Genomic DNA, 12,979 nt, shown 5'->3' with positions numbered 1-12,979 from the left:
TTCTGGAGATACAAGGCCAAATCCCAGTGCTTTTGCATACCATATGTGAGAAAAGCAAGCACAGTGGGGGAAAAAAGATGTGTTTTCCCAGCTCAGCAATCTAGGATGATACCAGTGGAGGAACATCACCCTGCAGTGTAACCTGGTCTGATCTGGAAGGGCAGGCAATCCACAAAGAGGATCATTGCTGCTTTGGATTGCAATTCTGGGACTGGCCGTAATTGTAATGCCTTTCCTTCTAGCAGGAAGGGACTGACAGCATAGGGACTGAAGACTTGTGAGGATGCAAGTATAATCTCTTCTTGGGGAAAACTCAGTCCTACAATTATTAAAAAAAAAAAAAAAAGTCCCTGCCCGCAATGTCAAATTCATTATATGCTGGTGCCTTGCTGCAATGACTACTGCTAGCGCAGTAGTTGGGTATGCTAGAGTCACATGACTGCTTTTATTTGGTTTTGGAAGCTCTTGAGATTTTTCTCTCCCACAAGTCTTATGTTAATGTGTCTTATATTCTTGACATGGATTACTGTAAGACTTCCAAAAGATTGTTTGAAAATGGGAAAGGAGTAGTGCAGAGACAGCTCCTCTTTAGAGACATACTATCTTACACATCAAAAGGGCACAGATGAGAACATAGAAGAGACTGTAAAAGCCCTCAGCTGGGAGGAGTTAGATAAGCACTCACCAATAACCTGCCTACATTAAACCTTTTCCAGAATGCATGAGTCTGAGAGATAAAGGGAGCTATAAAGGGTGAAGCAGCTAGCAGGGCACCAGACCAGACTGCCCACAGCTCCTGAAAGGTCGTGGCCCAGGTTTGAAGAGGTGCTTTTAGAAGGAATCTCTATGGATCCTGAGGAGTACAGAGAGAGAGGTGAGTGATCTCTGCTCTTGGAAATAGGTAGCATTTGCTCACAGAGATCAACTGTTGTAGTGCTGGGAGCGGTACCCAAAATTAGGAGGGGCTATATGCTCTTTATTTGCACCTGTGTCCTTGAGACTTCGATCTGAGGCTATGACAAAAATGTGTCCCAGGGTTGAGTTTAAATTAATGGATTTGGAGTCAGTGAATGACTTACGCTTTTTGGTCTTACATTTAAAATACTGTGGGGAAGCTGCAAAACTGATTCTCAATAAACTTGTGCTCAGGGGTTGTGCACAGTGGTTCTTCCCTGGCTGACCCCGTGAAACTTCCAGTGATACTAGCACAGTTCTGGAGATGGGGAGCAAACTTTAATCCCAAGGCTGGAGATTGCCTAAAAAGTGGAGAAAAGGTATGGAGCTGTGAGGCTGTTTTCAGAGGATGCAGAAGCGGGTATGATACAACAACAGGGAAACGTAGGGCATGATAAAAATTTCATTTCTGTGAAATGCAGTTTCAGTTAATTTGTAGGCAAGAAAAATCTGTCTATCAGTAATCAAACAAACTGTACTTGTACCATGATTGTATTTTAAAGGCACATTTGAACTAGTCAATGATGACACTGAAATAACCCTGTGAATCTGTTCTGTCCCCACAAGAAGCTGTGTGTTAGACGGACCAAGAAGGGTGTAGGAGGAAGGTTAGTTCCTGTGGCTACCCTGGGAGCAGTTTTCCAAGCCCTGTCCAATGCTAATGACAGACTGTGTGAAGTACTAGTACTACTAGTTAGTTTTCCCACAGTCAAAACTCAAAGCACTGGTTTGCCTCTTCCAGGGAAAGAGATGGTGGATTACATTTGCCAGTACCTGAGCAATGTGAGAGAGAGACGGGTGACTCCTGATGTACAGCCAGGATACATGAGAGCCCAGTTGCCGGATTCTGCCCCAATGGACCCAGACAGCTGGGACAACATCTTTGGAGATATAGAGAAGATTATTATGCCTGGGGTAAGAAATAAAGTATAATCATGACAGGAAAAAGCCATTACTACCTGGAGTGAACACCAAATCCTGAGAATGCCCAGGATACATTTATCTAAATAAGTAAAGGACCCAATGTAGAATAAGTCTTGCAGACATTATGTCCACAGAATAATTCTGGAGATTACTGTTGTGTTCCTAACTACAATTTTAGGGGATAGACTGAAGTATTTTATACATTAAGAATAACTCATGTTTGCTTAGAGGGAAACAATGATTTTCTAGCACTGGTGAATTTAACTTCACAAAGTCTCTACCTGCTGAACTGCATCATTTCAATTTCAGAGATGTGGAAAGTCATAACACAGCAAGGTGAAACATCTCTTGCCCAAGGTCTTGTACATGTAAGACTTGTCTCCTGCTCTTTGAATGTAAAGGTCTCCTTCCTCTTGTACATAAATACTGCACATTCTGCTAAGGGAGTTCATATTACCTAATTAAAAGCTTTATGTAAGAAACTTTCAAAGTCTATTTTAAAATTTCTGTTACAGATGTTTGCAGAAACTTGGTCTGTTACAGGAGAGCATTAAACATGCTTAAGCTGGTGTCCCACATACAAGCTCCTCAGGTGTATAGAGCGGGGCTGTATAATTGTAAATTGCTCTGTGTAGCTAAAGGCAAGCTGTTGTTTGACAAAATGAGCAAGAGCAACTTTGTTGCAAGGATTCCCCTTATTAATATTTTGATAAATGCTTCTGAGTCTGTTGTGCAATGTTCAAAAGACCATTCTTTCCTGTTCAGAATCTTTGTCTGCCTGTTTAATTCAGATAAATGCTTTTGCTATAATTTGGAATTTATCTAATAACGACACAGTGTTATCATTTGCTAGTGCTGCACTCCTGTTGATATTATCTCTGTAGCTTTCTGCTGGCAGATCTATTATTGCATTTATGTTGCTATGATCCTTTTCTATCACTTTAAACAGATGCTGATCGTTACATCTCGTGCAGAATTTTGTGATGTTTTCAGACTTAATTTGTAGATAATTTGTTCCAGGTAGTCCATTGGCAAAGTCCACACATGCACGCCTACTTTCCAGCTCTTACTTCCTGGCCTTCACTCCTTGGAGATATGTTGGCTGATGCAATTAACTGCTTGGGATTCACATGGGTAATTTTTTGTTGTTGTTATTTTAGATATTCATCTCCTGTGTGTATTATGCAGGAGCAGGTCATAGTCATTCCTTCTTGTTCTGTGAGTCAGTATAGTTATTTACTTCAACAAATTGTATGTTGTTTGCATAAATGAAAAATGTCACTTGAAAAAAAAATTGGATATATAAGAGCAAACACTACCTAGTAGTAAGATGCAAATGAAGAAAATATACCACTAGAAATGTCTGTTTTCTGATTCTTTGCATATCTCACTGTGAGCATTGTCCTGTCCTCCAGTCTGAGTGCCAAGACTGTTACACAAGCACTGCAGGCAATAGAGCAGCCACCGTCCATGACTGCAGGCTAGGTTGGGCTCCATTCCAGTTCTCCTGCTCCTCTGAGGGAACACGTTTCCTATTTTTCCTCTTCTGAAAATAATTGTTTGGTGGCCTATCCCAGAATATCTGAGTATTTTGTATTCTCCTGCAGCAACTACAGAGCACTACTTGGTTATGACTGTACATACCTCAGTAGTGTTCTGAAGCCAATGTTTTCCCCAGTGGTGAAGTTGCCCAGATTTTTAGATGTGTGTCTCTGTGTAAGAAAGCGGTAGAAGCTCATAAACCTGTAAGAAATTGATGGTTATGGTCTCCGTGTAGTTGTATCAGATTAGCTCATTGCATACACAGAAACATCCAGTTGTATGCCTTCAATCTAGTTTTGATAGATTTCTGTTAAGTTTGCAGTGTAAACAGATTCTCTCATAAGTGGAAAGCTGGACACTGCAGAACAGCTTTCATCTTTCTTTTGCCACTCTTCAAAAAGCCTCCCTTAACTCTCAGTTGGAAAACAGATCAGTACCCTTTCTCTGTAGGGACCAAGAGCATGTACGCGTGTGGTGAATTGCAGTTCCACGGTTTTGTCTCAAATGGCTCATTGTGATTTTTTTTTTCAATGACTCTGAAATTATTGATAGTTGAGAAGCTCAACACTGAGGTGATGCAGGTGATCTGGAGAGAACATTTTGAGGAGGTTGGTGAGAGTCTCTGTATTTGGTGCTGCACGACAGCAACTGGTAATGAGCAAGGTACCCAGAGGTCACCCTCAGCTGCAACCTTAACATAGAGGTCTGTATTACAGAACTCACCAAACATCATTTTTATTACAATAGTGTTGTGTTCTGCTAGGTATGGGCCATAGTATGACACAGCTGCTTATATATCCAGTGCTACAAGCTTGTCATCTGCCTTTGTTGCATCTCAATGAGATTTCTCACAAGGCAATTAAAAAGTGCTAATAGCTATTAATTAAAATGTGGTATGTGGTTTACTCTAAGGGTTATACTCCTACTGTGTTTGCAGAATGAATTACAGCCTGATCCTCTTTTTTGATTTTTCTAGGCCTCCAGTCCAGCCTGTACAGAACTGGAGATGAATGTGATGGATTGGTTGGCTAAAATGCTGGGCCTTCCAGATAAATTCCTGCACCACCATCCCAACAGTGTGGGTGGAGGAGTATTGCAGGTAAGGGGGATCGGGGGTGGCCTCATCGACATCTTGTTTTCACTCAAGTGAATTTCCCTCTGCGTGATAATTTTCCTGGAGATAAAACCAACAAGATTTGCTCTATGGGTCTGAATAGTGACAAGTCGCAATTTGACATTACTTTCCCAAGTTTTATTATTAAATATAGAAAATCATAGACTAGGAATTGCTATTGCTTTTAGTTCTAATTCTGTTATGGACGAGGAGCAGGTATTCTTGTGCCCTTACTAAGGATAAATGAGATTTGGTTTCTTCAGTCTGTTTCACATCACCAAATTATTCAATAAAGTGATTCTTACATAATTAGAGAGGGGATCCTTGTTACTGTCCTTCTCCCAGCAGTCTTTAGCCACACAGGAATTTTTTTTTTTCCTTCATGTCTACTTTGTGTCTCTGAGAGTTGCAGGATCAAGACCTGAACCTTTACCTCCTTTCATAAGGCCTAAGCAAGTATCATCTGGAATCAGTGCTGAAGCTCTGTGTTGTTGTAAGGACCTTTGCTCAGGTTTATTATTTTTATGGGGGATACTACATTTTAGCTGTATAGGAAAATGTGATTTATTTACTCCCCCCAACTTGGTCCTGCATGTTAAAAATATACAGCAGTTAAAAGGCTTTGTTTTGTGTTGCTGGACCAGAGCGCTGCTCATCAGCTAGTGACTTTCCACCACATCGCAGAAAAGCAGTACTAGAAATAAAAGAGGGAGTGGGCAGCTGAGCACTTCAATAACTTCAATAAATCCCTGACAAGATAGCAATAGAGGAGGAATATATTGCAGTAAATGAGCAATGTCTTTGCAGAGCACTGTGAGTGAATCAACTTTGGTTGCACTGCTAGCAGCAAGGAAAAACAAAATTCTGGAGATGAAGCTTTCTGAACCAGAGATGGATGAGTCCTCACTCAATTCTCGCCTCATCGCTTATGCATCTGATCAAGTAGGTTCTTATGGTTACAAAGAAAACAAATTTGCTTCTGCTATTTCACCCAGACTGTACAATGTGAACCACATTTCTGTACCAAGAGAAAACCACAAACATGAATGCCTCACAAGCATGAACGAATCCCTCTAATGTTGCTTTCTGCAGATGTGGAAACGAAATCGGTGTGAAACGAGGTTTTGTAGGGTCCTGGCAGTCCTCAAGAGACTATTTCATATGACTCATTTCTGCACTTCCTTCCTGTTTTTCACAAAGCCTTACTCCAGTAACTAGGTGCTGATCTCATGCTGCTTCAGCTCTTGTTTCTTCACAGCCTCCTTCTATTCAGAGACAGGGCATGCTCAGGGCGTTACCTCAGTGCCGCTCCTGGTTGCGGTCTCCACTCTAGGCCTCTGTGCTTGTTCTTGGAGGAGATATTTACACAGTACTGTGACTCTGCTGCAAAACCCGTTCTGTCCTTGGACTCCTGAACTGAACAATCATATTCCCCTGTGAAAACTGCAACAGGAGAGATGCTCATGTTGGTTCTCTCTGAGTATAACTAAAAGGGCTTTTTCTTGTGAAGGGTTTTCATCTACCACAGCCCAGAATTAGTCACACTTCAGGGGTTTTTATCTTCTCATGGCAGGGAGGAGGAAATAAACTGAGGTAGATCAGTTTCTAGAGGCTCCTTTAAAATCCGAGTTTTGATAAATGGCCCTCCAAATGCAAGGTGAGGATGCCTATTATTACATTTTAGAGACCAGTACCCAAATAAATGGAGCATATGCATTCCTTGGAATTACAGTGTATTATTTATTTTAGTTACTCACAAAGAAGAAACTTTCAGACTTGTATTAATACACATTATAATAAGGACCTTATCTCTGCTTTTCTTGCAACCACTGTCTTTTATAAGGCCATAACTTATCACAGCTGTTCAGCCTCAGAGCTTGCTTTCTTACTGTTTGTTTGTTTTTTTTTTTAAAGGCGCATTCTTCTGTAGAAAAGGCTGGCTTGATTTCTCTTGTGAAGATGAAGTTTCTGCCTGTGGATGAGAACTTTTCCCTCAGAGGTGAAACTTTGAAGAAAGCCATTGCAGAAGACAGAAAGAAAGGCCTAGTGCCAGTCTTTGTATGTTCAACTTTCTGCTTGGGGGTGTTGACATAGCGTTGTATTCTTAATGTCAACATAAAATTACATCTGAAACATTTCTTATTGTGCTAAAATACATTAGCTGAAGGTTAAAATGTGTACAAGAATTTCTATTTTATTGAACAAAAAAAATTTAATATCATTTGAACTATGACAGCCTCTCGACTTTCAAAGTGCTGCATCCATTTATTTAAGAAATGCCATCTTAACAAGTTTGTTTTCTTCTAGGTTTGTGCAACTTTGGGTACAACTGGTGTCTGTGCTTTTGACAATCTCTCAGAACTAGGTCCAATTTGTAAGTGCCTGATTTTAAACTATGATAACACAGAAAAGACGGTATGAGAATTTTTCATGCCAAAACCAAGAAGAGTAGGAACACTTATCAGATGAGTTTTTCAGATGTGTCTTGGAATCGGTGGAGTTAGCGCAAGACTTTGCAGTGATTTCTGTAAGATTTAGATTAGGATGCTAAAATACATTCTATTCAAGATGGATGAAATTTGCTAGCTGATAAATCTTTAATGTGGTTATTCAGGGAATACAGACTGTACAGTACAGAGTGCAGTAGTGTTGTAGGATGGATACATAAATATCTAACCTAGCAAAGGAGTTTTGAAGCTAGTGTTTGGTAGGGCATCCTTTGTAGCCACCAGTTACTGAACAGGTAAATTTGACATGGTTGCATTTGACATGGCTGCAGATTCTATTCCAGAATAAATTCTGACAAGTAATTACTGAAGACTTGTGGCACTGTCTCTTATGGGTCAGAGTGTGGCTTCTATCTGTGTCATTTTTGCTTGCCGTCTTGTCTTTATTATGGCTTTGTGCAACTGAGTTCTACTGGGGAATTTCACTTAGTAAAAAGGCAGGTGAGAGAAATCAAATGTTAAAAAGCCTCACATATGAAATATGGAATAGTGAATTTTGTTATAGAGTCCATCTGATTTCAGCATTTTCCTATATTCTGGGGTTCTGAATCCACAGCTGTAGCATAAAACTGGATTCTCAATTGTTTGTCTTGCTTACAATTTTTTTGTCAGCCTGTCTGCCTCCTGCAAAAACAGACACCTAGTTTTCAGAGAGGAGAGGTTAAGCATGTACTTTGGTTCCTTATGTCCCTTACATAACAATTTCAATTCCAACAGGTGAGGCTGAGGGACTCTGGCTTCACATTGATGCTGCATATGCAGGAACAGCATTTGTATGTCCTGAATTTCGATTGTTCTTGGATGGAATCGAATATGCAGATTCCTTTACTTTTAACCCTTCTAAATGGATGATGGTTCATTTTGACTGCACTGGATTTTGGTGAGTAAAGGCAGAACACAACCACCACCAAAAGGATAACATGCAAATTGCAAAGTCTTTCTCTGCACAATTTTTTGCTAAATACAGTTCATTCTACAATTGGTAGGGTTAAGGATAAATACAAGTTACATCAAACCTTCAGTGTTAACCCTGTCTACCTCAGACATCCCAACTCGGGAGCTGCTGTTGATTTCATGGTAAGTTGTTCTTTGAGTTGATATTTTAAATTGCCTATAAAATGTTCAAACAGACTGCAAAATTCCTCACACTCTGGAGCATGCTTATCTTATAGCTGGCCTTATTACTTAAAAGCGTAAACCCAATTATACTGAGATACTAATGCAGATTAAATAATAAAACTTTGAAGTGAGCCCTGATTATGAGAATTAATTATAAAATTGCTTTCAGATAGAGAGATTGAAGTACTTAAGATTTTTACAGAGATGGGGATCCAGCCTTGCCTTTTTAGTTAGAAGGGTCATTTCTGTGTGTTGTGTTGCTGAAGTAATTTCTGCTGATGGCATTTTGTGTTCTTCTCTGTAATATGTAATAAAAGATAGAAAGGAGTAAACAATGGAAACATCATGCTCTTAAACAGCAGTAGTATGAATTATATTTTTCTTGAGATTTAAGGTATTCATACAAGAGCTAAGAGGCATTTCACTTTAGATCGATCTTACAGCAGTTTTCAGTACAGTAAAACAAAAGAATATTCACTGCCAATTTTTTCTGCTATGATCTCACTGTAGTCCTGAGAAGAGAATTGTTTGCTTGAAATCAATAGTGCTTTTCACTAGAGAGTGAGTGTAGAGTGGCAGGAAAAAATATATCAATGAGTCCCTCCTGTGGTTGAATAAGACCCTGCATGTGCTTGTGTAGCTCTCTAGGAGTATTCTTTTACATGTTTTGTCACTCTTTTCCATGCAGTAGGTGTTACTTCTTCTGGAAGGGTCTACCCCTATATCAACTCTTGCTGTTCATGGTTGATTTGAGAAAACGTTAAAGATGGCACTTAAATATGCAAATTATAGGAACTGAAATGAGCACTCAGCCCTAAAGTGTAAATGGACACATCTTGAGTTGATAATGCTCTTTAGATGCAAAAAGGTGCGGTTAATTACCTAAAAATTCTAATTAGATGCAAAAAGGTGCGGTTAATTACCTAAAAATTCTAAGCATATCTAAGACATAAATTAAGAGGAATAGCCAAAATCTTATTTTTGCAAGTAATTGAAAAGTATGTAGACATAGCATTTCTTTGATGGCTACTTCCTAGGCTTAGCAGATTTTCAGTAATATGAAATTATTTGTGTCAACAGAGATTTCTGATCCGAGTCTGAAGTAACAGACTCAGTGTAAGGGGACACTCCTTTCAGTTGCTTTTGCACTCATTGATACACTGTTGTGTTTTCACAGCACTGGCAGATTCCACTGAGCCGTCGATTTCGTTCTTTGAAGCTGTGGTTTGTGATTCGTTCATTTGGGGTGAAAAAGCTTCAAGCTCATGTCCGACATGTACGTGAATTAACAATGCAAGCGTGTATGTATTATGTTAATTTATTGGTAGCCGAGTTTAATAAATTCAGTGATGCAAAGATGAGTAACAGAAATCCTCTCACACACAAAGCTTGCACGTGAACGCTAAATGCGTGCAGATTTTACTCTTAAGTCATCTGTAAAGATTCACTGTGTAGACAAAACATTTCCTGTACCCTTCTTGGAAGCACTAGGCAATGGAAAGCGACTCGATAAGTCAACGCCTTCTGCACATTACTGAGTACTAATCTGTAGAAGCTTTCTTTGAGGCAAAGTGGCAGCTGTTTGGGAGGCAGGCTGTGATGGATGGCTGAACCCATTGCTATGAAAATTTACAGGCTTAAGTCTTTGATGGAGTGTAAATACAAGGGATCATATTGTGGATCAACAGTTGCTGCAAAGGGACTCTAGTCTGAGAAGGCACAATTCTGTTTTCAAACCTTTTTCTAGAAAACTCCTATGAATAGTCCAGTCACTCTTGTCCGTTGTCACGCTTTTGGGTAAATAGAGACAGACTTTAAAATTCTTAGCTTTGTTGTCATTCTTCTGTTTGCTACCATTCATTCATTGGAATAATGTGTTTTAGTAAGGAAAGGAATTCTTTTTAACTACTTAGTTTAACTGTGTCTTACAGTGGGTTTGTGACAAACCAATACATAACTACTTTTTTTCCATAATTACAGGGTGCTGAAATGGCCAAATTCTTTGAATCCTTGGTTAAAAGTGACCCACTCTTTGAAGTTCCTGCCAAGAGACATCTTGGACTGGTTGTATTTCGCCTAAAGGTAAAGATTGGGCCTTTTACATATCTCTTTGTAGAAGTGACCACAGCTGATCTCTCCCCAGACATTAAGAACTGAGAATAAAGTTTCATGTATGAATTTGCAATGCTGGAATTCTCAGAGACGTTTAAATGTCACTGGAAATTCTAACTATAGTATTTTTTTTTAATTCATATTTAAAACAGGGTCCCAACTGGCTGACGGAAGAACTCCTGAAAGAACTAAGCAGTTCTGGCAGGCTCTTCCTTATTCCAGCAACCATTCATGACAAGTTCATCATTCGCTTCACTGTAACATCTCAGTTCACGACCAGGGAAGATATTCTGCAAGACTGGAACATCATTCAACACAATGCAGCCCAGATCGTTAGCCAGAATTATGGGTTGCACTGCACCATTAATTCTGGTGATGGGGCAAGAATTCCTAATACGGTAGTTAAGCCTAGTTCTGATGTCATTAGTAATGCTTCTCAGCTTTATCTAGATGGAGGAAAATACAAAACACCTTCCAGAAAAATAGTAGTTCAGCCTAAGAAGTTACCTGTGAGTCCCAGTATGTGCATGATTAGTAAACAAGTGAAAGGTCAAGGGGATCCTCTAGATGACTGTTTCCCGGAAGATGTCCAAGATGTTACCAAACATAAATTAACCTCTTTTTTATTCAGTTACTTATCTGTTCAAGGCAAGAAAAAGACAGCACGTTCCCTTAGCTGCAACAGCGTGCCAATGACTGGTAGTCTTGAGCAATGTAACCCCAAAGCAGCAGCCACTGACAAGAAGGAGTCTCATGCAAATGCCAGAATTCTTTCCAGGCTGCCTGAAGAGGTGATGATGTTCAAAAAAAGTGCCTTCAAAAAACTAATTAAGTTCTACAGTGTCCCAAGCTTTCCGGAGTGTAGCATTCAGTGTGGCCTTCAGCTGCCTTGTTGTCCTCTGCAAGCCATTGTTTAACAAGTGAAAGAGACTGGTCCTTAAGATGTCTCCAGGTAGAAAGAGAACCAAAGTTTGCTTATTCATATGCAATACTATGTTACTTTGTTCAATATGTAAGCAGTGGCAATGACCACTGAGAAAATTCCTGTGCTTTTACTGGTGGAAACTTTGTGTATTTATAGATTAAAATGTCAAATAAATCTTGTAGGCATGTAACATGAAACTCTCCCTTTTGTAGACTGTGGTAAAGAAAATGCCAATTTCTGCCTTACCAGTCCTGGTAATGGACAGTTTCTAGCTGGTAGGCTAGAACTGTTTTTACAAAATATGCAAGTAAGTAGTAAACAATTTAGCTCTCTATTTTCACCATTGATTTTTTTGTTTGTTTTTTAATATCTTGACTTAAACCCTCTAGACTGCTGTGAGGATCTGTGTGTGGAGACAATGCCAACATCAGCTCTGAACTGTGCAAAAAGAAAGGTGTAACCTCTTGTAAGAGATTTTGCTGTACTAGGGCTATTTTAAAACTCCCCAAGTTTAAAAACACAGCAGCCCTGCCATTCCATCTGTGCACGGGAGGCTTTTTGCCCTTGCTAAGCACCTGTGGCCTTTCTTGGCATTACCTAAGGTCTGTAAATCCCAAGCGCATGAGGAAAGAGAGTAAGAATGATATTTCACCCTTTCTCATAACAGAACAGAGAGGCATTACAGAAGAAAGGGTCTCTATGCAGCAAACAACCTTATTGCTACAAGAGACCAATGATTTACATAATTTCAAGAATAATTTAAAAAAATGGGGGGAGAAAAATCTATTGAGGGCAGTTTACATTCAGAGATACTACTGTTGAGTCAGGAAGCATGATGATTTCTAGGAGATTATTCTGGGAAAGCACTGCTAGATGCTTACTGCCTCCTTCATAGTTCTTTCCAGACACCTACAGTCACTCCATCTTGAAGGCAGCAGATCTTCAGTCTGACCCAGTACAACTCTTCTTACATTACATATAAACAATGAGACTGGTTAATCAGAATAATTTCCATACCTTTATACAACATCAGCTAAACTCACAGTGGGGTATATCGAGGCATGTGTTACAAGGAGCAGTAAAATTTGGCCTGGTAACACTTTCTAGTAAGAACAGGTTTACTTTATTCCATTCTGTAATATTATTTGCCTTTTTTTAAATTCTAGGGAAATCTAAGCTACACTTTATTACTGAAGTCCCTGGCCTGCCAATACTCTATTTGCACCCAAAGGAAAATACGTCTTAAGTTATTATAAATTGTTCTCATTCTGTGTATGTATTATTTGGTGCATGAAAAATAAGAGGGCATCTCTGCTGCAATGGATAAAAGTTAATGTAAGCATCTAATACAGATTTTTTTGATTAGTTAATTTGAGACAACTGTTAAGTTTCATTAATGGTCTCTTTTAATGAGTTTTGTGTTTTGACTTAGAGATGTAATATTTACTAATGCAGTGTAAATGCAGTCATCCTTTAATATCACTATAAATGTATTTGCATAAAGATGTCTTACCTTGTACCCACTTTCACACACTCAGATGCGCAGTATTAATGTTCACAGCATTAACAATACATCCATACACAGTAGGAAGCTAGGTAAGATTCAAAGTATGAAGGAGAGGAGAAGCCAGGCTAAGATACAAGTAGACTTGGAGAAGATCTGCTTTATTAAAACAATCTCACATTCACGCTTTATTTCAGATACTGATATTTGCTAATGTTAATAAGTACGATTTCCTGGTGAGGTTAGAATAACAGATGCTTTAAAAACTTAATATTATA

General features: G+C 39.2%; 1 protein-coding gene across 1 annotated transcript; it reads left to right on the top strand.

The window, feature by feature from the left end:
• Positions 1–846: 846 nt before the first annotated feature.
• Positions 847–11,189, top strand: HDC (histidine decarboxylase; the record flags this gene model as incomplete). Its single annotated transcript, XM_082005387.1, has 12 exons — positions 847–874; positions 1,697–1,869; positions 2,899–3,012; positions 4,397–4,519; positions 5,342–5,476; positions 6,449–6,592; positions 6,842–6,908; positions 7,759–7,921; positions 8,028–8,118; positions 9,338–9,436; positions 10,141–10,242; positions 10,425–11,189. 12 exons carry the CDS (start codon positions 847–849, stop codon positions 11,187–11,189), a joined length of 2,004 nt encoding a protein of 667 aa, XP_081861513.1.
• Between the last annotated feature and the right edge of the window lie 1,790 nt (positions 11,190–12,979).

This window comes from Phaethon aethereus (assembly GCF_964289735.1).
Source record: "Phaethon aethereus genome assembly, chromosome: 12".
In the NCBI taxonomy this organism is placed as follows: Eukaryota; Metazoa; Chordata; class Aves; order Phaethontiformes; family Phaethontidae; genus Phaethon; species Phaethon aethereus.
This window is presented reverse-complemented; position numbering and strand designations above follow the sequence as displayed.